We start from the raw sequence: 25,516 nt of genomic DNA on the forward strand, positions 1-25,516 counted from the left end.
GGTTGAAACTGAATTCAGAGCATAGAATCATAGAAGATTAGGGTGGGAAGAGACGTCAGGAGGTCATCTAGTTCAAGCCCCTGCTCAAAGCAGAACCAACGCCAACTAAATCATCCCAGCCAGGGCTTTGTCAAGCCGGGCCTTAAAAACCTCTAAGGATGGAGATTCTACCACCTCCCTAGGTAACGCATTCCAGTGCTTCACCACCCTCCTAGTGAAATAGTGTTTCCTAATATCCAACCCTAGACCTCTGTGGCAGGGCAGGGGTAAACCCCTTTAAGGCCCTGCCAAAATGCTGGCTGCAGCCTGCTCTCTGGACAGGAGGCCGGGGTAGAGACACAGGTATTCAGCAGGGAGCCCAGCTGCAAGCCCTAATGAGGGCTGGCTCAGAGGAACATGCTGAGCTAAGTGCTGAGGCATGAGAGAGCTATAAAAGCCCTGGGCAAAGTTCAGTGGGGAGGCTAGTCTGGGAGGAGACAGGAGGGTGGTATCGCTGTCTCCTTACCAAAGACGGAACCTCAAAAGCCAGGAGACCCTGGGGAGGGTCTGTGGGGCACTAGCTGTTGGGGATCTGGGAACTGCACAAACACTGTAAATAAAGACACTTGGGTGATCCAGCAAAAGAAGGCATGGAAGAGTCTTTATTATACCAGCCTAAACACAGGGCACAGGCTCAAGAGGGAGAAAGCCTGCGGGAACCCTGTGACAACCTCCCCCACTGCAACTTGAGACCATTGCTCCTTGTTCTGTCATCTGCGACCACTGAGAACAGCCGAGCTCCATCCTCTTTGGAACCCCCCTTGAGGTAGTTAAAGGCTACTATCAAATCCCCCCCTCACTCTTCTCTTCTGCAGACTAAACAAGCCCAGTTCCCTCAGCCTCTTCTCATAAGTCATGTGCCCCAGACCCCTGATCATTTTAGTAGCCCTCAGCTGGATTCTCTCCAATTTGTTCACACCCTTTCTGTAGTGTGGGGCCCAAAACTGGATGCAATACTCCAGATGTGGCCTCACCAGTGCCGAATAGAGGGGAATAATCACTTCCCTCGATCTGCTGGCAATGCTCCTACTCATGCAGCCCAATATACCATTAGCCTTCTTGGCAACAAGGGCACGCTGCTGACTCATATCCAGCTTCTCATCTGCTGTAATCCCCAGGTCCTTTTCTGCAGTCAGTCCCCAGCATGTAGCGGTGCATGGGATTCTTCCATCCTAAGTGCAGGACTCTGCACTTGTCCTTGTTGAACCCCATCAGATTTCTTTTGGCCCAATCCTCCAATTTGTCTAGGTTACTGTGGACCCTATCCCTACCCTGCAGCATATCTATCTTTTCCCCCTTAGCGTCATCTGTAAACTTGCTGAGGGTACAATCCATCCCATCATCCAGATCATTAATAAAGATGTTGAAGAAAACCAGCCCAGGACTGACCCCTGGGGCACTCCGCTTGGTACCAGCTGCCACACTGAGCATGGCATGGTGCAACCACACACTGACCAACAGCCTGTCCACGCAGTGAGCCCAGAGCGGCTCTGGGATTGGGCCTGTTCAGCCACTCAATCCCGTGGGGAGGAGCTGGAACATGTGCCTCTGAGGAGCCAGCGTGAAGTGGAACTGGTAACTGACCCCCCCCTTCCGCCTTTCCCGGGCTCCCTCCAGGTGAGGACTGAGGGCAGGTCGGGGGTGCTCTAGCTCTTCTGGAGCCAGCCGCCTGCCCTTTGCTCCTTAACACAGCTGTCAGCAGTGCCCCCCTCCCCCCACCCGCTGGTACCAAGCCTTGCCCACACCAGGGGAGCTGGAAATGACTCTGCCTGTTCCACAGTTACCACTAAGGGCTTCTAAAAACTCAGCCATGAGGCCCTATCTGTACACCTGCTGGCACGCTCACACACACTCAAGTGCATGCACCCGGCTCCATGCAGCCCAGTGCGCCCCGGCCCCACCAGCACTGGGCAGTTCTCCCCAGCAGGGCAGGAACCAGCCTGGTGGAGCTGTGGTCTGCCGCAGAGCCCTCCCCAGCCGGGGCTACAGGCCCTGGGCAGTAACTGCAGCTCTTCCAGAAGCCTCCAAAGGGAGCTCCCTGCCCCCCCAATGTCTCTGACCCAGGTCCCAAGTCAGAACACCGAGTGAGCACAGCCCATGGACCGAATCATGAAATCTCAATGCACGGATCAGAACATAGAAAGGGCCATGCCCTGACCACATCTGGAGGGGCGGCCTCTCTGTTCCTGCCTCATAGTCAGTAACCCCAGAACAAGCTCTGAAGAAGTGGGGAAGGAGAACCAAGGGTGCAGGTCTGTAGGAGTGTGACAGTGAGAGGCAATAGTTTAAGTACTAAGGAACACAAGGCCATTGCAGTGATGCTAACTGTTTGCATCAGTCTTCACTGCAGAGGCTGTGTGGGAGGTTCCCACATCTGAGACATTCTTTTTGGTGATAAATCTGAGGAATTGACCCAGATTAGAGGAGATTTTGGAACAAACTGACACATTAAGCAGTAATAAGTTACCAGGACTAGATAGCGTTCACCCGAGAGTTCTGAAGGAACACAAATATGAACTTGCTGAACTACTAACTGTGGTATGTAACCTATCACCTAAACCAGTCTCTGGACCTGATGACTGGAGGGTGGCTAATGTAACATCGATTTTTAAAAAAGGCTCCAGATGCTTTTTTAACAGCTACAGATCACATGCTGTTAAGCTAACTTCAGTATCATGCAAATTGGTTGAAACTATAGTAAAGAAGAGAATTATCAGACACATAGATGAACATGTTTTGCTGGAGAAGAGTCAGTATGGCTTTTAAAAGGGAAATCATGCCTCACCAATCTACTAGAATTCTTTGAGGAGGTCAACAAACACATGGACAAGGATGATCCAGTGGATCTAGTGAACTCAGACTTTCAGAAAGCCTTTGACAAGGTCCCTCACAAAGGCTTTTAAGCAAAGTAAATGCAGTAGAAAGAGAGAGCCTGAGACATGAGACCTGGTATAAAGGGCCTGGTATGAGGCCTAAGGCCTGAATTAAAGTCAGGCCCTGATACTATAAAGCAATGTTAGCAAGAGTCAGGCTATGAGCAAAAACCAGACCCTGTTACAAGACATGCCTGCTTGAAGGTTCACTATCCGATACATGAACTTGGCAAAAACTTAGTATTGCAAAAACTGAGAAGAAGTGCTAGGTACAGAGGGTGCATATAAACACATTCCAGAAGGATGGTGCCAGAACATCCCGATACCTAGTATGGTATAAACATACTCCCTGAAGATAACAGGGATGCACTGACCCCTCCTAAAGATAAGGTCAGGATGACAGTGTGATGGAGAGAGATGTTTTGATCGAACCAACAGGTACAAGGTAAATGATAACTAGCCACGTCAGAGGGCCAATATGTCACTGGTTTGTATCACTGTATAAAAGAGGGGTCGTTGAGGGGGTGTCTTTGTCTGGCCGAGGTGGGAGAGGAAGGTTCAGCCACTCACTGAGCCGAGTCCATTGTGATGGGCACAGGCGTGTTAGTGGCCCTGTAGAGTCTGCCAGACACTAGGCTGTGCTTTGTTGACAATAAATCTGGCCAAGTGCCTTTGCTACCGAACTGAGTCTGTGGTCTTCTTGGGCAGTTTGATCAAGGTCTGCTAGGCCAGCTACCTCACAGAGCTGGTGCAGCACACAGATAGAACACAACACAGCCAAGAACTGACAATGGTAAGAGGTCATGGGATAAGTGGGAAGGTCTTCTCATGGATCAGTAATTGCTTAAAGATAGGAAACAAAGAGTAGAAATAAATGTTCACTTTACAGAAAGGAGAGAGGTAAATAGCAGGGTCCCCCAGGGGTCTGTACTGGGACCTGTGCTGTTCATAAATGATCTGGAAAAGGGAGTGAACAGTGAGGTGGCGAAGTTTGCAGACAATACAAAATTACTCAAGATAGTTCAGTCCACAGCGGACTGCAAAGAGTTATGAAGGGATCTCACAAAACTGGGTGACTTGGCAACAAAATGGCAGATGAAATTCAAAGTTCATAAGTGCAAAGTAATGAATATTGCAAAACATAATCCCAATTATACATACACAATGATGGATTCTAAATTAGCTGTTATCACTCAAGAAAAGTCTCGGAGTGGCGGATAATTCTTTGGAAACATCTGCTCAATGTTACTCCTGAGGGAATTCTGCACCAAAAAATTAAAAATTCTGTGCACAATATTTAAAAATTCTGCAAAATTCTGCGTATTTTGTCAGAATAACACAATATAATCACACCATTTTCAATTTGCTGACAACTATTATTACCAAAATAATTGAAAATGGTGTGATTATATTGTTATTGTGTTTCTGTGTTATTTTGACAATTAAAATATACAGAACTTCGCAGAATTTTAAATATTTTAATTTTTTGGCATAGAATTCCCTCAAGAGTACTAGGGTTCTGTGTGGCGCACTCTGGGTGTGGGCAGCTCGGTGGGAGGTCTGGATACAGGGGGGAATCTGGATGAACAGGGGCTCAGTACATGGTTCTGGGTGCATGGGGAATGGAACTCTATAGGCAAGCCCAGGTGAAGGTGGTTAGGGCTCAGTGGGGGGAGTGGGGCTTGTTAGGTTCGGGGGGACAGGGTGCAGTTAGTTGGGGATCAGTGGGGTGGGAGTACAGGTGTGGGGGGCTCCTGTAGTAGGGGGTGAGGCTCAGTGGAGTAGAGGTTTGGGGGGCTTGAAGGGGAGATTCTGGGCACGGGGGGCTCCTGATGCAGGGGGACTTGGTGTGAGAGGGTTCTGGGTGTGTGCGTGAGGGGAGGGAGTCACTGTACAGGGAGCTGCTCCCCCGTCCATCCAACCCCCCTGCACCCAACCCCTCCACTGAGCCTCAACCCCCGCACCTGGAACCCCGCCCCCCCCAGACCCCCACTGAGGTGCAGAGCTTCCTGCAGCCAGGGGAAGTTTCTGGGGCTTGATCTGACCCAGTTTTGGCTGCTATGTGCAGGGAAGGGGGAAGAGGAACTCCATCTCCCCTCCACCCAGCTGGGACTAATGTCCCTGGGTGGCCAGGGCATCCCCAGACCCCCCTTTCCCTCCAGTGATTTACCTCTCCCCCTGGCTGCACAGATCCAAACAGACCTGCGGGGAGCAGTGAGCGAGCACTGGTGCAGCTTCTCTTTGCTTCCCCACAGAAACCATTTTCTGCAAGGAAGCAAAGAAAAGCTGCAGGAGGCGGGTGGGTAGGCGGAGGCATTTTTCTGCTGCGCTGCAGTGGTGCAGAATTTCCCTAGGAGTATCAATGTGCAGCAGCAGCCAAAATAACAGAATGTTAGGAATATTAGGAAAGGGATGGATAATAAGACAGGAAATATCATAATGTCACTATATAAATCCCTAGTACACCTGCACCTTGAATGTACCTGCATGCAGTTCTGGTCACCCCACCTCAGAAAAGATATATTGGAATTGAGAAAGGTACAGAGAAGGACAACAAACATGATTAGGGGTATGGAACGGCTTCCATCTCAAGAGGGAGATTGGGACTGTTCAGCTTAGGAAAGAGATGACTAGGGGGATATGACAGAGGTGTATAAAATCATGACTGGTGTGGAGAAGGTGAATAAGGAAGTGTTATTTATCCCTTCAATAGCATCTGAAACAGGAGTCACCTGATGAAATTAACAGGCAGCAGGTTTAAAACAAACATAAAGAAGTACTTCTTCACACAACGCATGGTCAACCTGTGGAACTTCTTGCCAGGGGATGTTGTAAAGGCCAAAACTATAACAGGGTTAAAAAGAGAATGAGATAAGTTCATGGAGGATAGGTCCATCAATAGCTATTGGTCAGGGGGACATGCTCTGGGTGTCCCTAAACCTCTGACTGCCAGAAACTGGGACTGGACAACACTCAATCATTGCCCTCTTCTCTTCACTTCCCTTTGAAGCACCTGGCACCCGCCACTGTCAGAAGATAGGATACTGGGCTAGACCCAGTATGGTCTGACCCAGTATGGTCATTCTTATGTTGTTATGTGATTAGCTAATTAGCTGGTGATTCAGTTTGTCAGCTGGAAACAGTTAAAAGAGAGGCAGGAAGAGCTGCTGGAAGAAAGGGCCAGAGAAGCCCAGGATCTGAGGGAGATGAGCTCTCCCCTCTCTCTCTGGGGAAAGTGTAAAAGCCTCACAGGGCAGAAGCACTTGTTATGGCACACTGTCAATAAAGCACATGGTGTTGCACTTGCCAGGGGAGTGTGTGAGGACAGCTTGCAGCAATGAGTGCTGGGGAAGGGAACCCTGCCCTTCTAAAGGGGCAAGCTATTCAAAGGCCTGCTGTAGCTGGCATGTACCTCACCTGGCCATTCTATGAATAAGGAATAGGATGGCACCAGTGTTCTCCTCCTGGAAGCAGATCTAGCTGTGAAGCTGAGAGCAACGCTGCATAAAAGTCTGACTTGCACTCCAGGCAGATCTCAGCCATGGGTGTCTAATTGCAGCGTAGCAATGCCCAGAGACTGGTGTTTCTGAGACATGCTACAGAAGCAGCTTTGGACCTGGTCCAAGGTGTCTGAAGCCCTTTGGCTTGTGACCCATACCTGTAAGTTCCTAGTGGAATCTGGTCCACTTAGACAACTGCTGAGCGGAGACCAACTCTCTCCCTGCAGCTCTCTCTACATGGCACAAATGCCCTAGGTGATCTGTAAATAGGTTTAGTCCTAACTAGATAACAGATGCCAGCTTTTTTAACCTATAGATGGTGCAATGTAGCTTGCTCTGGGTACGTGCTTGGGCTGGGGAAAAAACAGATGGTTAAAGTCAGAATGGCAGAGTGTGGGGGAAGGACACCCATCGCCATGGACCACCACGTGGGGGGCCTCATCATCACGGCTCGCATCTCCTTAACTCTCCAGGCTGATACCATGGCCACCCAGGGGGCAGAGCCAGCTTTGCACAACCAGGGGGTCTCAAGTCAGCCTTTGGTGGGTGCAGCACTTGTGCAAATCTGGCTGCTTAGCCAGGTGCCTACATAGGGACATAACAACCTAGCTTTGGGCCCCCATTTTTGAAACTCTTGGCTGCAGTCTTTAGAGACAGACAATTCAAGCACTCTCCCCATTGTGCAAACAGAGCCTCCCTCAGCTTCCTGAGGGTTAGATTTAAACCAAGAGGGGTTGGGGGGACTCACAAGCAGCTGGGAAAACAAGCAAGAGCCCTTTCAAATACCTCTTTACAATCAGGTGTGTGAAGCCGGAGGGTCCTGCACCGGAGGCCAGCAGGTGGCTTTGAAGAGAGTTGCTCCAGGATAATCCAAGTGCTTGAGTGCTAACAAATGGTCCAAGATGAAAGGGGCTGCAGGAACTAATGGCAAGTAGCTGTACATGTGCGGGAGTGCTGGGTGCATGGGGCAGAGTGAACGCGAGTACTTTGGATGCAGTCAATGTGTATACCATGAGACTGGAATGTGCCTGTCTCTGCCCATCTCCAGATGCAGTCACTGATACCTCAGGGCTGTGGCGTGGTCCTTGCTAGGCAGCTGTACGCACTATCAAAGGCCCCAAAACTTACTGAGAGCCAAGTCCCAAGAACAGCTGCTACAAAACCTCTTTAAACCCATTCAAACACCCAGGCCAGATGCTCCCCGCTCCTTTCCTCCAGAGCCACACTGATCCCTCCCTGGAGCTGGGGGACCCACCTGGTGACTGTGAGGTCAGCTGGTGATGTCACAAAGCCAAGCCCCTGGGCAATCCAGCCAGAGGCTGTCCAGAACCCCAGAAACTCTGCTCCCTGCACCCGTCTCAAGAGGGAATGGAGAACTTCTCCCTGCTGACGATCTCAGGGCCTCGTCTGCCCAGCTGTGCCATGAAGAGCGTACGTGAGCTGCCATCCCCCAGGAGCACACCCAGTCTGCCAGGTAATGGGGCCACAGTGAGAGCCCGCAGCCAGATCTCGCATGGCATGGAACAGAACGACATTGCACTTCTCCAGCATCCTCACCATCTGCCCCAGGGCACTTTACCAGCAGCATTCCAGGACAGCCCATGAGGTGGAGGAGGGATATGAAGGTGGGGAAACTGAAGCACACAGATGCTGATGTTTTCCAAAGTGTGCTCTGATTTTGGGTACTCATTGTTAGAGCCCTGGGGACTGATTTTGCAGTGGGTCTGAGCGCTCACAGCACTCACTGAGATGTGAGCTGTGGGTCCCCAGCAATTCTGGAATCAGGGGCCAGCTGTCCCAAACTGGCCATTCAAAACCAGAAGCCTCTCTTGAAAATTGTGGCCTAAGTGAGTTGGGCAAGGTCCTACAGTGAGTCAGCAGCAGAGGCCGGGAGATGAGCCAGCTCTGATCCCCGCCTTGGGTCACACATGCCACCTTTCCTAGGCAAAACACAGCCAACCAGGCCAGGTCCAGGAAGTCAGGAAACCAGTGAACTACTTCCAGCAGAGCTAGGCATTGGCAGGTGACCTTGGGCAAGGCACCACCCTGCTCTGGGCCTCATTTCCCCAGCTGTAAAACAGGGGCAAGGGAAAATGCATGGGCCTGTCATTCATGTGCCCAGATGCCTCGTGCAGGACCTCAGGCCAGGGCGGTAGCTATTCATCCACAGAACCCCCCTCGCTCATATGCTTTTCTGACTCACCGCAGGCTTGTGCCTGAGCCAGGCCTTGATGCCTGTCATGTGCCACCATTGCTCGGCATCAGCGCTGCCCTTTAAGCCCCCCAGTGGGTGAATGGCCAGGACCTGCAGCTGGACAGCTCTGCCCCTGCCCTGCCCGTGGCACATGCAGGGAGAGGAAAGGTCTGACCACTTCCTGAGAAGGCCTGCACCACACGGCACCCCCTGCTCCCCAGCCCTGGGGCCACAAACACTGAGCCCCACACAGGCCCAGCCATCTCTTCCATTACACTACAGAGGCTCCATACAGTGCTCACCGAAGTAGAGCCGAGCAGGGGATGACTGGGGGCACAAAGACACAGTGGGGCAGGAGCAGAGGCACAAGATGTGCGTTTCCCTTGGGGACAGAAAGGGGCTCTTTGTATCACACTGACCCAGCTTCCCATCCCGGAGAGCACCAGTGTGGCTCTCTGGGAAGGGAACTGACTGCTGGAGACAAGCCCAGAGCAGTTGTTGGCACCATAGGGTCCCCTCTCTGCTGCCATGACCCATGCTACCCCTTTGTTTGGGGCCTCTCTGCCCCCCCAAGACACACACTTGGTGCCCCTTTGGTTCACTGGCTTTTCTCTGTGTATTTGTAACACAGGAATTTCCAAAACATCTATCCCGAAGGGGCCCAGCCCAGGACAAGCAATGCCCCCTGTGCCCATCCAGCACCCCCTGGCACAGCACAACAGCAGCATGTGGTGGGGGCCTTCTGTGTGCGTTCAAACTCAGACAGCCACTGTCTGTGTATCTATCTGTGCTCTCTGAGCACCTGTGCCTGTCCCCCTCTGGGTTCTGAGCATGTGGGGGTGTCGGAGGAACTGCAGGTGATGCTCATTCCTGGGATGCACAGAGAAAACCCCAGGAGATGCTGCCAGTTCCCACGTATAAGGCTACAATTTAGTCACCGGTATTTTTAGTAAAGTCCTGGATAGGTCATGGGCAGTAAACAAAAATTCACAGCCCTTGACCTGTCCATGACCTTTACTATAAATATCTGACTAAATCTTAGCTGGGGGTCCCAGGGTGCTGCTGCTCTGGGCAATCCTGGGGCCAGGCACAGTGGCCGTTCTCTGGGCTGTACTTGGGGCCAGCCGCACTGGTCGCTACTCGGGCGGACCCTGGGGCCAGCCGCATCAGCCGCTGCCCAGGCCCTCGGAGGTCGCAGAGAGTCATGGAATCCATGACTTCTGCAACCTCCATGACAGACTCGCAGCCTTACCCATGTGTGACAGACATGGCTGCCAGCCCATGTCCACACTGTCTGGCCCAGCAGGAGCCCTGTGATTGGGGGTGGGGCAGGCGGGTCAGGAGCATCAGGACAGAGCACCAGGCCAGTGCCAATAAGCTGGCAAGGCGGGTGCTCCCCAGGTGCCTTCAGATGAGGAGGGGAAAGGGCCTGAGGCCCCCACTGGAGATCTCCCTTCCCGGGTGAACACCGACCCAAGCGGTGCCCAAAGGGGAGGGAAACTGGCAAGGGGGTGGGCAAGGTGAACCCAGACCATGGCCTTGCTCCCCACAGCCAGCCCTCCACTGGGCCAGGGGCTCATCCCAGCCTCTTCTCTTGGCAGCCTGTGTCCCCAGCGACGGCCAGAGCAGCGAGCCCCTGGGGCGCAACTGCACCATCTACCGGCCCTGGTTCTCCCCCTACAGCTACTTCATGTGCATGGACAAGGCCAGCCAGCGGGAGGCCTGCAGCTTCCCGGACATGCTGGTGACCAGCGCCAGGGACACTGGCCAGCCCGACGAGCTCCCAGAGAGCATCTGCTCCTCCTCCTGCTCCCTGGAGAAGGCTCGCCCCACCGAGGGCACCAGGAGAGCCAGCCCCGGCGTGGAGGCCAGGGACTGCATCACGTCCCGGGATATCCTCATGGCCTCCAAGTGGCAGCCGGCACCGCAGAACGGCTACAAGTGCGTGGCCTGCTGCCGCGTCTTCCCCACCCTGCACTCACTCAAGACCCACGTCAAGTGTGGCTTCAAGGAGGGCTTTAGCTGCCAGGTGTATTACCACAGGCTCAAAGTGCTGTGGGAGAAGGAGCGCGTGGCCCAGCCCAACAACCGGCCGGCCTTCAGCAGCTGCAAAACGCCCAAGTGACCCAGTGGATGCACAGCCCCCAGCCTGTGCCGCCTGGGGGCAGCCAGCGCTCTACGCTCCCTACAGCAGAACCTGAATAAAGCAGATTATTAGGACCAGCCAACATTACTCTGCAGAGAACCCTGTGGCAGGGGCCACCGTGGGCTAAACAGGGCCCGGCAGGCGCTACCCTACAGGGATACACAAGCCCCGGCCCTCCTCCTGGAATGTGACTGGGTGAACCCCCGCCTCCCCCTGCTGGATCACAGCCTCCCCTCCCCAGCTGTGGGACCTCTAAGGAGTGAGCCCCTAGTCAGCCTGCCATGGGCCCCTGGCCCTCCCCCCTGAGCCCCTCCATGAGCCCCTAAGGGTGAGCCCCTCCATGGCCCCGCAGCCCTCCACCCACCCTCCCAGCAGGCCCCCACTCTAGCACAGTGAGTCCTGCACACCCTGACACAGAGCCAGCACCCCAGGCCCCGCTCCAAGGGATCTGTCTGCACCTAGTTTTGTTAAGGTGAAAAGGCCTGTTCCCCTGTCACTCTGCGCTGATCAGAGTCCAGGCATAGATCCCCACATATCCCCCAGCCAACATCCCTTCAGGAGCGGTTCCGGGAAGCCATTTCTCGACAGCTCAGGTGCCTGCTTCTTGGGGCTGCTCGTTCCAGACACCCTGGGAGAGAAACCACTCTCACCAGCCTTCGCTATCACCCAGCAGCCCGGGCCGGAAGTGCCAACAGCTGAGCCGCTGCGTGCTGGCGACCGATCCCACGGGACCTGTTTGAGGGAAGCGTGTCCCCCCAGAACTAGCCCAGTGTGGGAGGGGCATTTCCGAAAACCAGGCAGAGACTTCAAAGGACCCTTACATCGAATGCGAGGGAATGGACGTCTTTAGCCAAAGTCTGGGCTGCTTCCCAAACATGAGAGAAAAGAGCCTTCCCCGAGAGGTCCCCTGAACAAGCGAGGGCGGGCAACGCCAGGCTAGTTGAAAGGAAGGGTCAAAATGTTATACAAGCTATGCTGGGATCCGCTGGTGGGTGGGTCGCTGCGGGGGGGGGGGGGAGGGGGGGGAGGGGGGAGAGACACAGGTTGGTTCGGAGAGCAGAGGGGTGAGGCCAGATCCTGCAAGGGCTTCAGACAGCAGCCTCTCCGTGCACTGTCCCAGCTGCTGCCCAGTCTCAGACTGGCCTGGCTTTCCAGGGAGAGCTGGGGAGCCCTGGGAAGGGTGTGGGTCTGAGATGCACGGGGAGCCCGAGGGAGGCTGCTGCTTTCATTCCTCACTCCTGCAATCTGGATTCCCAGTAACTGATGACTGGGGTGGCTCTAAAGCCCACTCCCTGTCTGAGATGTCTAGGCCAGCGGGGAGCAGGGAGAAGATGGCCTGGTGCCTTTCCACAGTGCACTCCCACTTTGGCTTTGGAAACAAAAAATTCATTGTTTTATAAGAAGTTGTCCTTTTCCGCGTCGTTTTACAGGCCAAGGGAGAGGTTGTTCTCCAGAACCAAGGTTGCCCTGTGCTGGGAGCTGGGGGATCTGGCTTGGGGACAGGCAAGATGGTACTGGAGGGCTGGCTATGAGACATACAGACAAGCAGTAGCAGTATATTCCCATCCACCAGGTACGGCGCTCTGGTAACAAAGGCAGGGCATGAAGTGAACGCAATGGGAGGTCCCAGCTGGATCTCCCATTTGCTGAGGTTAGCTCCTCAGCCATCGTGGTTTGCAGTCACCCATGTGAGGGCAGTAAATGCTTAGAAGGGTCCTGTTCTGTATCACTCTAGACACCAGCCAGGTGCTGTGTAGGACTGAATGGCAGCGGCCCTGGCTGAACAGTGACAACGAGCAGCTCGGCAGGCCCTCAGCACTGATTGGGGAGCTCTGCTGGGGTGATGGCCACCATTCTGGCCAGCCCGCCCCCCTGGGACTAAACAGGGCACCCCCAGGGCTAAAAGCACAGATCTATAGACCCCAAGGCAAGACAGGACTGTCGTGATCTTCTAGTCTGACCTGTAGGACACAGGCCAGAGACCAGCCCACAATAATTCCCAGAGAAGATCTGTTAGAAAAACACCCAGTCTTGATTTAAAAATGGCCAGGGATGGAGAATCTCCCATGGCCCCTAGTAAGTTGCTCCAGTGGTTAATAACTCTCACTTACTCCCAGTCTGAATGTATCTAGTTTTAGCTTCTAGCCATTTGGTCGTGTTGCCCCTTCCTCTGCCAGACTGAAGAGCCCATTAACAAACATTTGCTCCCCATGTTGAGACTTATAGACTGTGAGAAAGTCACCCCTTAACCACTCTTGGTTAAGCTAAATAGATTGAGCTCCTTGAGTTGATCACTATAAGGCAGGTTTTCTAATCCTTCAGTCAGTCTCGGGGCTCTTCTCTGAACCCTTACCAACTTCTTAACATCCTTCATGAACTGTGGGCACCAGACCGGTACACAGGATTCCAGCAGAGGTCGCAGCAGTGCCAGATAAAGAGGTACAATAATCTCTCTACTCACACGCAAGATTCCCCTGTTTCTGCATCCCAGGATCACATTAGTCTTTTTTGCCACAGCATCACACTGGGAGTTCATGTGCAGCTGATTATCCATCCTGACTCCCAAATCTTTTTCAGAGTCCCTACTACCAAGGTTAGAGTCCCCCAGCCTGTAAGTATGGCCTGCATGCTTTGTTCCCAGATGTACACATTTAGCTATATTAAAATGCAGATTGTTTGCTTGCGCCCTGGTTATGAAGTGATCCAGATTGCTCTTTACCCGTGACCCATCCTCTTCACTATTTACCACCCTGCCCCTCCCAGTGATGATTTTATGTTTGCTTCCAGATCACTAATGAAAATGTTAAATAGTTTAGGGCCAAGAACTGATCCCTGCAAGACACCACTAGAAACACCCCGATCAGTGATGATTCCCTGTTTAGTTACATTTTGAGACCCATCAGTTAGCCAGCATTGAACATGTTCATTTTATATCTTTGTAGTTTTTTAACCACAATTTTGTGCAGTTCCAAGACACCTCACAGAAGTCTAAATCTCTTCTATCAACACTATTACCTTCATCAACCAGACTTGTCATCTCATCCAAGAATGATAAAGCTAATTTGACATCATCTATTTTCCATACACCCATGCTGACTGGCATTAATTAAATGACCCTCCGTTATTAATTGAGTCCCATATCAACGACTCCATTATCTTACCCAAGGTCTATGTCAGACTGACAGGCCTATAATGACCCGAGTTACCCCATTTACCCTTTTTAAATATTGGCACAACATTAACCTTTCATGAGCAGCTGCAGCTCCCCAGCTGGGTCTCTGGCAGGCTCCCAGCCTCTGCGATTGGCACAGAAGGGGATGTGTGGGTCACGCCACTGAACGGACAGCATGAGCACCAGCCTGCACAAGGGTCAGCACGGAGCCCAGTGTGCTGTCGGACTATGCCTGGCCCAATGGGCCCATGCCAGTGCAGAGCAGTACTCATGGCAATCTAAACTCAGCTCTCTCTCAGCAAAGATGAGGGCATCATGTTGGGATGCTGCCTGTTCTCCGCTCACCATGCTGGGACGCTGCCCCTTACTCCTCTCAAACAGGTCAGTGCCTGGTCAGCAGGCTGGGCTCTTCATATCGCCAGTGGCTGAAGGCACTGGGCCAAGCCTGCTCTCCCCAGAGTCTGCTGGGAGACGTGTCTGAATAAGGATCCAGCCCTCCCTTCTGCGACCTAGGCCCTGGAACAATGGCAGTGGGGCCATGCCAGGCAGGAGGGCAAGAAGGCTCTCTCTCCCAGAGCCCAACAGCAGCTGATGTCAGTAGCAAGCAGAAGAGGGGACAGACAGAAATTGCTTCCCTGGGGCAAGGAAGGGGGATCCTACAAGTGTTTCATCATTACTGTACTTGACTATGTGTATTCCCGTACTGCGCAGAGACTCCAGATGAGAGCGGGTCCTATTGTTCTGGGTGTTGCACCAATCCTGACCAAGATGAGGCCCCCACTGTGCTGGGTGCTGCACAGACCCTGACCGAGATCAGGGCCCCAATTATGCTGGGAGCTGCATAGACCCTAATGGAGATCAGGGCCCACATTGTGCTGGGTGCTGCACAAATCCTGAGTGATATCGGGGCCCCCACAGTTCCTGCCTCAAAGAGACCCATTCCAATGCATTATAACTGAAGCAGGGTGGAAGGCTGTCATCACCAGCAGTATGGGAGGGGCCTGTGTCTGGGGCGGAATCTGTACCGAGACCCACCTCTGACAAGCAGCTGTGTGTGTTTGGCAGTGCCCCAGGGACTGGGTCCAATTACCTTTTGCTGCTCTGTGGGGACACATTTCACTGCCTGGAAAGCATAGGGGCTAGAACTAGGGGTGCTGCCTTGCCCCCTGGCTTAAAGTGGTTTCCATCAGATACAGGGTTTACAATTTGGTTCAGGTTTCAGAGTAACAGCCGTGTTAGTCTGTATTCGCAAAAAGAAAAGGAGGACTTGTGGCACCTTAGAGACTAACCAATTTATTTGAGCATGAGCTTTCGTGAGCTACAGTGAAGTGAGCTGTAGCTCACGAAAGCTCATGCTCAAATAAATTGGTTAGTCTCTAAGGAGCCACAAGTCCTCCTTTTCTATTTGGTTCAATAGCTCTCAGCACCCCCATTACACATATTGCTCCAGCCCCCTGCTGGAAAGGTCCGTTCCCAAGAGGGATGGCCGCTGGGGTATAACTGGTTTCCCTGCTTTGGGCCCCGAAGTTTGGGAGGTGGAAGGAGTGATCCAGAGACAGAGAGAGAAAGAAGAGACGACAGAAAGCCTTGAGAAATAGAAAGATTTATTTAGCAAAAGCCAATAGATAAACACCACCACCCAGGGGTTAAGTGCACTTACATTGACAGGCTGGCTTTCCAGATCGACTGAATACACAGTTAGTAACACAACAGTTGTAGGAAAGGAAAGGACAAAAAAATAGATCTATCTTGATCCTCAGCCAAGACCCACCACCACAGTGTGAGGCTGGAGAGGAGGTTCCTAGGCAGCATGGAGTTTGGAGGAGGAGAATTTACAGCTGTCCAGTTCCAGGGCCCAGCACGATGCAGGAAAGAGTTGCAGCCCAGCCCTGGGACGCCTATGAGATGCACACTGGAGCCTTCCAGCAATGCCCCTTCACATTGCTTCACACCACGTTCAAAGGTGGCCCTCAAGAGAAGGGGCAGCTCTCAGAACCAACAGCAGCCACCCTGTCCCTACCCCCATCCTGAGAGGAAGCAGACAAGAGTGATGAGAAAAAGGATGAGTTGGAAGCAGGCCAAGTGAGCCAGCTGCCTGCAGGCACCTAGTCCCTGTGGGGGTGTCCCAGTGCCATGGCTCCAAGAGTGACTCCCAGGGGCATGGGTCTCTCACTAGGACGCCTGCTCCCTCCGGGTTGGCTGTTCCTGCTCCTACCTGTGCTGTGCAGAGCAGGTCTGAGCTAGGGAGCAGAGGCCTGGGGCAAGGGGAGGAGAGGGGAACAGGACTGATCCTGCCACAAGCAAAAGGTAGGGTGAGAGCCTCACAATAAGGTCCTTCCTTCCTTCCTCCCTCCCTCCCTCCCGCTGCCCTGCTCTCTGCCCCTCCCTCATGTGTCAGCCAGCCAGACCCTGACTCCTGCCTATTGCATCTGGTAATGCTGCTCATTCTCCAGCCCACCCCACCCCCCACAGGCCTTGCTGCATTAACTCTCTCACATGCCAAGTCCCCTCTCTAGCCCCTCCAAAGGTCCCAGGGAGTCCCCTCAGCTCCCGCTGCCATTCTTACTCTTATCCCCCTGCACTCTCATCTCTCTCTTCTTCCCTTTCCCAGCTGCAACCAGCTCCGCATCCTATCTCCTATCCATGCATCAGGCCTAGCCAGGCTGTTGGTGTCCCCATCCCCTCCCACCTGAAGTGCTGCCTGGCCAACCTCCCACCCCCTCTGCCAGTGCCCACCTGCCCCTTCCAGGCCTGCAGGGGATGGGTGCAAGCTCAACCCACCCAACCCCTGCCTCTTGCCCGGCAGCCCAACAGCCCAGCTGAGCTCTGAGCGGGACCACGCCAGGCATTGCAGCTTCACAGTACCTCAGAAGCCCATCTGGCCAGGAGGCCCTCCTCTCCACTACCCTGCCTGTCTGAATGACAGCACCTGGTCCAATCCCAGCCCTGGTGAGAGGAGGGGACATTGGTGGGAAGACACAGCCATTGCCACCACCTCGCCCTCCATCCAGTGGGTCAAATAAGCCCCAGCCAGGGCGCTCCTGGACACCTCGCTGCAGCTCAACACACAGACATCAGCTAAACACCCCTCCCACCTATGGCTGCCCCCAGCTCCAGACACCAGCTGACGACTGTGGTTCAGGCCCCCCCCCCCCGTGCCTGCACTGCAGTTAGTGTGGATTGCAGCCCCCACCTGCTGGGGGGCCCATCAGCCCTGTGCTCCTCACTGCGCTGACCCCACAGAACAGCAGCTCACAGGCCAGATCTCAGTGGCTTCTACACCCCCTGTGCCAGAGATAGTGGCTCTCACTGCCAGGGGCCCTGCCCGTTAGCGTTCCCCAAAGGTGCCACCAGACGGTGCCTGTGGCAGGTGGTGCTGGGGGTGGACTCAGGAGGAGCAGGCAGAAGGTGCAGGCAAAAAGGAAGAGAGATCAGAGGAGCAGTGGGAGCAGAGGGGAAGAGAGAGGAAGAATCCATTCCCCAGCCCCCATGTCCTCAGGGGAGCAGAGGGAATGTCAGTGCCTGTCCTGACTCCTGGTCCTGCGACCAACAGCCTCAGGAACAGGAAGGGAGAGCCGCAGGTCACATGGGAGTGTCAAGGCTGGAGGGATGTCTCAGGCAGAGGTCACCTTCCAGCCTGGGGCCCCGGGACAGCCATCCCACTGTGGGCACTCTGGCGGGACATCACTGGGACAGGCTGTTGGTCAGCAGGGTCCCAGACCTGATTGGTGGAGACAGTGGTATGATGTAACAGCTTTTCACTAGGATGCAGGAGGGGACGAGGCGGGGAACAGCTCCCTCACACGTGTAGGGCTCTGTCAACAGGGTCTGTCAACCTGGCCCAGGCCTGGCCTGGCCTGGCATCCTCCCTGGCGCTCTGGCTGGTTTCCTCCTGCATTGGGTTAGCTCAAACACTGAGCGTCCCAGCTTGTGATATGAGGCAAGGGGGCAGCTCACAGTACTGGGGCACGGCAGCACTGGGCGTGCAAGGGCACGACTGGAATTTCATGACCATCTGTAACTTATTTAGAAGCCAATTTAGGAGAGGGCCCCTTATGCCCCCACAGACTTCAATCACCTGCATGTTCAAGTCATCATTCAAAATCAAAATAATGCACAGAAATTGGGTATACAAAAGCCAACTAATTATTGTAATCAGGAAACTGGTTTTCAAAATACTCCCTCAGGCGAGTGAGCATTCCAAAGATCTCAGGGCCACATTCCCAAAGGTTATCCCAAACTGCCTTCACAGTGGCTAAGAGCACATTTATTTGCATGCACACAAGTGTATCCCCTTTCAGTTACAAAAATCTGCACTTGCAAGGGCATCGTTTTGCATAAACAAAAATCCACATTTGCAAGTGCATTTGTGTGCACAAACAGAGTTGTCAGCTCGCATAATCTGAGTCATAAAGCTCCAGATCTTGGAGGCATGTGATGACGCGAGAACCTTAGCTTTCCTTTACAAAAAAAAGCAAGCTTTTAGCCCTCACAGTTGTGGAGAAAAGCCTGAAAACAGGATCCAAGTGCCCCCTAAAGGCTCAGAAATCAGAAAGCAAAGAAAAAGAGCCCTAGTTATTTTTGAAAGCCAATCTCATGGTCTCTGGAGCCTGCCTCCTGAGTTCTGAATGCGGGCAGCTGACCAGACTGCAGAAACCTTCACGATTTATCACAGATTTTTTCTTGACCACTGGGAGGCAGAATCTTCAGAGATTTTGGCCCCATTTGTCCTGGTGTTGATATGAGTCTAAAAGGCCAGTTAGATCCACTCCAGTGGAACCAGAACCATCCTCAAGAAACCTTATCATGACTGGTGCCTTTCCTGGCTTCCACCCATCAGTGCAGCTCCGACTGCTGGCTGTAAGACACAGCATGTGTCGGGCACAGAGATGGGGAGAATGGCCCTTAGCCGAAGGCCCCTCCAGCCAGCAGCTAGTGGGTGAGCTAATCGACAGTGTTATGGTGACGTGTCAGTCCTCGGGAGCGGAGTGAACTGTTCACAACTGCCCTTGAGAGCGTCGTAAATGAACCCAGAGTGCTGGGGACATGGTGGCCTTGCCCTGGGGTTGCAGGCTCTGAGTTTCGCACTGCACGTGCCAGGTAATTCAGACAGAACAAGCATAGCTGATGTGGATGTCCAGGCTGGGCTTTCTGCAGAGGCAGCCAGGAGAGGGGGGCCCAGCAGGCAATGCCTGGGGCCCAGAGGGGGTGAGGCAGGGCAAGCTGGGACCAGGAGGGGAAAGGATGCAGCAGCCTTTGCTTCCCATCACTGTGCTGCTCTTCTGGAGCCCTGCTTTCCTGCTCTAGCACGTCTCTGCTCTGAGCCCGTAGAATCTCCCCAGCCAGTCTAAGGTTCCTGTCCTGTCTCCATTCCAGTCCTCCAGCCCTGCCCTCACCCCCCCACTCCACAGCTCTCTCCATGGCCAGTACCCCTGCACTCACCCCCCCCACACACACACTTCCCGCGTCACCGCCACACACACCTGGAACCCACCTGCTACTGCCCCATGAACTCACCCCTCACCCTCCCGCAGACGGACCCAGGTTCCCTGCTCACTGCGCTCTCCCTACTAGTGGCTCCAGAGAGAAGCTGCTCCCCAGCCAGCTCTGAACCCCAAAGGCTCGCAGGACTCCGGGGACGGTCAGGAGGCCCAGCAGGGAAGTTTGCACATGGCCCTGCCCTAGTGTCAGGGCTAATGGCATCACAGCGAATCGTCAGGGGAAAGCTGAGAGCAGGCAGCGACTGGAGGTAACTCCAAGCCCCAGAGAGGGGTCAGATCTGTGGGTAGGGCACTGCCGGAGCCCCTCATGCAACCCTTTGGAGCCCTGTTCTTCCTGCTTTTGTCAACTTCCTGTCTTTTCAGTCTGCCACCTCTTCAGGGCATAGCCAGTGCAGCCACAACAGGGCCCGATCCTGTCCTGGGCGCTACAGCTAGACAATCCATCCTAATGAACTAGCTCCCATCTGCTTTCTGAGATCGCCAAGCTTTACTGAGTTACTGACAGGCACATTCAGCCTTTGCGCCCTCCGAGCAAAGCCTTTTCCCTGGGAATCTGCTCTGCCCCTCCAATCAAATGTTAACGCAGCCCCATGGGGACAGCAAGCAACCACTCCCATGACAGCAAGGCCCATCAGTACAGCCTTCTCCACACCATTGACCCAGCCAGGCTGCACAGCCTGGAGAACTTACCAGACAGCTTGAAAGCAAACAGGAGGAAGTGGGGCCTATCTGCTAGGGAGCCAGTGCAGCCAATCTGCCCAAAACGTGAAGCAAGCCCTGAGACTTTGGCCTGCCAGGAGAGTGTGGGGTACACGCCACTGAAGAGTTTGGCTCCCTGAACTTGTGGAATTTCCTGACTTCATCACTGCATTATCAGCAGCTTTGGCATTTCATTTCCCTGGATTTACTTAAGGAAAAAGAAAATAGGAAGAAGCCAGTGATGCGGAGCTGCTCTGCTGCCGGGATCTCCTGCTTCCACCCTGCTCTCGCTGCACACCCCTAGAGAGTTGAGGACAAAGAAAGTGTGCTGGAAGATGACACAATACCGAGGTTAGTCAAGACTAGGAAGGCCAACAAGCCCTATTCGAGTGAGAATGGCTGGTGTGACGGCAGGGGAAAATGTCTCAACAAGTGCATGGTAATGCCTGATCTGTGATTCACAGAATGATAGAAGATTAGGGTTGGAAGAGACCTCAAGAGACCATCTAGTCCAATCCCCTGCTCAAAGCAGGACCAACCCCAACTAAATCATCCCAGCCAGGGTTTGTCAAGCCTGGCCTTAAAAACCTCTAAGGATGAAAATTCCACCACCTCTCTAGGTAACCCATTCCAGTGCTTCACCACCCTCTTAGTGAAACATGTTTCCTAATATCCAACCTAGACCTCCCCCACTGCAACTTGAGACCATTGTTCCTTGTTCTGTCATCTGCCACCACTGAGAACAGCCTAGCTCCATCCTCTTTGGAAAACCCCTTCAGGTAGTTGAAGGCTGCTATCAAATCCCCCCTCACTCTTCTCTTCAGCAGACTAAATAACCCCACTTCCCTCAGCCTCTCCTCGTAAATCACGCGCCCCAGCCCACTAATCATTTTCGTTGCCCTGCACTGGACTCTCTCCAATTTCTCAACATCCCTTCTATAGTGTGGGGACCAAAACTGGATGCAATACTCCAGATGTGGCCTCACCAGTGCCAAATAGAGGGGAATAATCACTTCCCTTGATCTGTTGGCAATGCTCCTACTAATGCAGCCCAATATGCCATTGGCCTTGGCAACAAGGGCATACTGCTGACTCATAACCAGCTTCTTGTCCACTGTAATCCCCAGGTCCTTTTCTGTAGAACTGTTGCTTAGCCAGTTGGTCCCCAGCCTGTAGCAGTGCATGGGATTCTTCCTTCCTAAGTGCAGAACTCTGCATTTGTCCTTTTTGAACCTCATCAGATTTCTTTTGTCCCAATCCTCTAATTTGTCTAGGTCACTCTGGACTCTATCCCTACCCTCCAGAGTATCTACCTCTCCCCGCAGGTTAGTGTCATCTGCGAACTTGCTGAGGGTGCAATTAATCCCATCATCCAGATAATTAATAAAGATGGTGAACAAAACCAGCCCCAGGACTGACCCCTGGGGCACTCCGCCTGATACCGGCTGTCAACTAGACATCAAGCCATTGATCACTACCAGTTGAGCCCGACAATCTAGCCTGTTTTCTAACTACCTTATAGTCCATTCATCCAATCCATACTTTTTTGACTTGCTGGCAAGAATACTGTGGGAGACCATAACAAAAGCTTTGCTAAAGTCAAGATATATCACATCCACCACAGAGCCAGTTATCTTATCATAGAAGGCAATCAGGTTGGTCAGGCATGACTTGCCTTTCATGAATCCATGTTGACTGTTCCTGATCACCTTCATCTCCTCCAAGTGCTTCAAAATGGATTCTTTGAGGACCTGCCCCATGATTTTGCCAGGGACTGAAGTGAGGCTGACTGCTCTGTAGTTCCCCAGGTTCTCTTTTTTCCTTTTTTAAAATATGGGCACTATATTTGCCTTTTTCCAACTGTCCAGGACCTCCCCCAATTGCCACAAATTTTCAAAGATAATGACCAATGGCTCTGCAATCACATCAGCCAATTCCCTCAGCACCCTTGGATGTATTAGATCTGGACCCATGGACTTGTGCACGTCCAGCTTTTCTAAATAGTCCTTAACTTGTTCTTTCACTACTGAGAGCCGCTCACCTACTCCCCATGCTGTGTTGCCCAGTGTGGCAGTCTGGGAGCTGACCTCGTCTGTGAAAACCGAGGCAAAAAAAGCATTGAGTACTTCAGCTTTTTCCACATCATCTGTCACTATGTTGCCTCCCCCATTCAGTAAGGGTCCCACACTTTCCCTGACCTTCTTCTTGTTGCTAACATACCTGTAGAAACCCTTCTGGTTACCCTTCACATCCCTTGCTAGCTGCAACTCCAATTGTGCCTTGGCCTTCCTGATTACACCCCTGAAAGCTCTAGCAATATTTTTATACTCTTGCCTAGTCATCTGTCCAAGTTTCCATTTCTTGTAAGCTTCCTTTTTGAGTTTAAGCTCACCGAAGATTTCACTGTTAAGCCATGCTGGTTGCCTGCCATATTTGCTATTCTTTCTGCACTTTGCGATGGCTTGTTCCTGCGCCCTCAATAAGGCTTCTTTAAAATACACGGGGGGCTGAGATGGACCTGAATGGCTCAGGTTCGACCCGGGCATGACTGGAACAGCGAGTATCCCAGTTCATCACTCAGCAGTGTGCAGAACAGCTGCACAAGACTGGAAGGGAGACCAACTCCAAAACCGGTACCATGGAGAGCAAGGCTGGCACCTGCCTGGGAGACTCGGGTTCAATTCCCTGTACAGCACAGACTTGGGCTCTGTGCCTCAGTGCCCATCAGTACAGTGGGCAATAGCTTTGCCTGGCCTCCCAGGGGGGTGTGGGCATGAATACAGTACGGCTGGGACATGCTCCGCTGCCACCGGCTGCGTGGGGAGCTCAGAGAGCTAGGATCTGTTATACAGACAGGGGGCATTCCCTGACCTGCAATAGAGAGATCAGGTCTGGCCCCCAGGAATCAAAGGGGCCCCAGAGGCAAGTGCCCACAATGCCAAGAGGCTCCATCTGAGGATGGGGAGTTTCAAGTACTGGGTGGCCTCTCACTGAAATCTATAGCTCGACTCCACTGGGAGCAGAGGTGATTACCCCTACACTGAGCTCCTGTGACCATCCCCCTGACTCTGCTCTGTTTGGAGAGGGGATGAACAGGAGGGGACATGACAGGGCCATGTCAAAGACTGAATAGGATAAGAAAAGAGGTGGGAATGCCGTCCCAGTGAGAACCAGGGGAGGTACACTGATGAGGAAAGGCAATGAATCTAACGCTGACCAAGGGAAATGGACAGTGAGCCTGTGGAACTACTTGCCACAGGATGTTATAGGGCCAAGAACTTGGTAGGATTCAGAAAAGGGTTATAGATTTTATGGCTAATGAAAATATCCCCAGTTCCATTACAGAGGACAAAGCCATGCCATGGACTTACAGCCACACATTGCTGGCCATAGCCTATGGAGTCTGATCAGAGCAGAAGCTGTGCCAGGCTGGCAGAGCCTTGGGGCAGCGCGGTGAGGGTCTTGCGAAAGTGACTGCACATCGAAGGAGGGTATGTGTCTGTACCCGCTCTGTGGCTGGCTGGCTGGGTGGGACTGCTCGCTGACTGTTCTAGCAGAGGGATACCTGCCTGTGCACACTCAGTCTCCTCCTCTCTCACAGCAAGGCCAGGGCGTGCCCTGACAGCTCTGAGAGCCTGCTGGGATGGCGTGGGCTGCAGGGAGCACAGCCCTGGCTTTGTCCTGCCACAGGGGCGGAGAGGGAACTTTTACTGCCTACCCTGGCCTAAAGCCCTGAACTGAGCACTGGCCTCCAGCAGCTGCTTCCCTCCCCAAGACTGTCTCCTCCCTGTCTTGGTCTGGAGACAGCCACCCTCCTACACAGCGATCTCATCATCCAGGCTGTCCCCCAGGCCCTGCTTGTGCCGCACGTTGAGCAGACGCAGTGGCTCCTCCTGGGCCCACGAGTCGTGCTCCTCGCTCTCGTCCGTGTTGGACTCGTACTCCGAGGCGATGCCCGACTCGCGGAACTTGATGAGCTCCAGGCTGCCCAGGAGCGGCTCTGACGGTGACGTGGTGCCCGGCGGGAAGCGGAAGTATTCCAGCTTCACCAAGCAGTCACTCCTACCTATGGGGCTGCCCAGGGCATGGGTGGAGTCAAGGCCAGGGCCCAGCAGCGGCAGGTGTAGGTCCTCAGGCTTCGGGGTGATGGAGTCGCACAGCACTGGCATGGCATTGCAGCGGTAAGTGATCTCCAGCAGACTGTCCTGGGAACCTACTGGAAGAGAGGAGGGCAGTCAGAGCGGGAACGGCCTAGGGCATCACTGACCCCTCACACAGGCTGGCAGACAGCCACCAGGCACACAGGCCTGCTCTAGATCTCAAACCATGGCCAAGAGCCCACCCTGATCAGTGCTGTTCACATGGGGAGCTGAAGCTGATGGAGGGTGGAGGGGTAGGTGAGGATCTAGCTGAACAAACAGCAACAGGGAAAAGCATGGACAGCCCCCAAAGATAACACCCCCCCCAACACCTGCACACACACAACCCCATAGCCATGACGTGTGCACGGCCCTGCCCCAATAACACCCAACCCCTGTACGCCCACCATACACAACCATAGCCTTGACGTGCACACGGCGCTGCCCCATACATCCAGCCTCCACACACCCACCGTGAACTGCCCCTGCACCCCTGACATATGCACACGGCCCTGAAAACACCTAGCCCCCGCATCCCCACCACACACAAACACCCCCATACACTCCCATCATGTGCACACGGCCCTGCCCCAATAACACCCATCCCCCGCATGCCCACCACACACAAACATCCTCCCCCACACCTCTGACATGTGCACATGATCCTGGTAACACCCAGATGCCGCACACCCACCACACAGAAATACCCCCTCACCCCTGACATGACCCTGCCCCAATAACACCCAGCCCCTGCGCCCACAGCTGCCCCCGCACAGCTGAGGAAAGTACACGCAGGGACTCTCCCCGCAGGGTGCCCATTATAAATTCTCTCTCCCTGGGCATCCTGGCGCTGGGACCAGGAGACATGGGGCAGTCTCTTGCATGCCACAAACCCTGGGGTGCAAAGGGGTGGGGCTGTCTAGCTGCCGTGGGTCACCCCCCCACCCCACAAGGGGATGTGGTCACTGCAGGCCTGAGTCAGGCAGTGAGTCGGGGCACTGACCCCTGGGAACTGGGCTGATGTGTGTGCATGGCACACCCACCCTGGCCATGGGCTGTGCCATGCACACTCTGCGGTGACCCCCTCCCACTGGCATTCACGGGGATCCCCTCTCCAGGGAGTGCTGGGGACCATGGCACGGGCACACCGCCGGAGCGGGGCAGAACGGGGAGGGATGGGAAGTCCCTTGTGCCCTGGTGAATCAGCACGGAGCTCAGCAACAAGCACCTCCATGCTGTGCTCCTGGGTCCCT

At 53.8% G+C, this 25,516-nt stretch overlaps 2 protein-coding genes across 8 annotated transcripts in view; one reads left to right on the plus strand and one right to left on the minus strand.

Moving 5' to 3' along the window:
- NOS1AP (nitric oxide synthase 1 adaptor protein) overlaps positions 1 to 25,516 on the minus strand; it is a 175,471-nt gene that overhangs the window by 14,221 nt on the left and 135,734 nt on the right. For 4 of the 7 annotated variants that reach the window (XM_084636807.1, XM_084636805.1, XM_084636809.1 and 1 more), the window contains exon 10: positions 24,191 to 24,340. In XM_084636807.1, coding sequence (XP_084492933.1) covers positions 24,191 to 24,340 — 150 coding nt within the window. Of the gene's footprint in view, positions 1 to 15,511; positions 24,341 to 25,516 lie in introns of those variants that run through there. The other 3 variants (XM_084636811.1, XM_084636810.1, XM_084636806.1) reach the window with 2 other exon arrangements.
- SPATA46 (spermatogenesis associated 46) lies at positions 7,761 to 10,731 on the plus strand (the record flags this gene model as incomplete). Its single annotated transcript, XM_084637949.1, has 2 exons — positions 7,761 to 7,886; positions 10,208 to 10,731. The coding sequence occupies exons 1-2, from the start codon at positions 7,781 to 7,783 to the stop codon at positions 10,729 to 10,731; spliced, it is 630 nt and encodes a 209-aa protein (XP_084494075.1). The 5' UTR covers positions 7,761 to 7,780.

This window comes from Lepidochelys olivacea (assembly GCF_965140295.1).
Source record: "Lepidochelys olivacea isolate rLepOli2 genome assembly, chromosome: 8".
NCBI classification, from domain to species: Eukaryota; Metazoa; Chordata; order Testudines; family Cheloniidae; genus Lepidochelys; species Lepidochelys olivacea.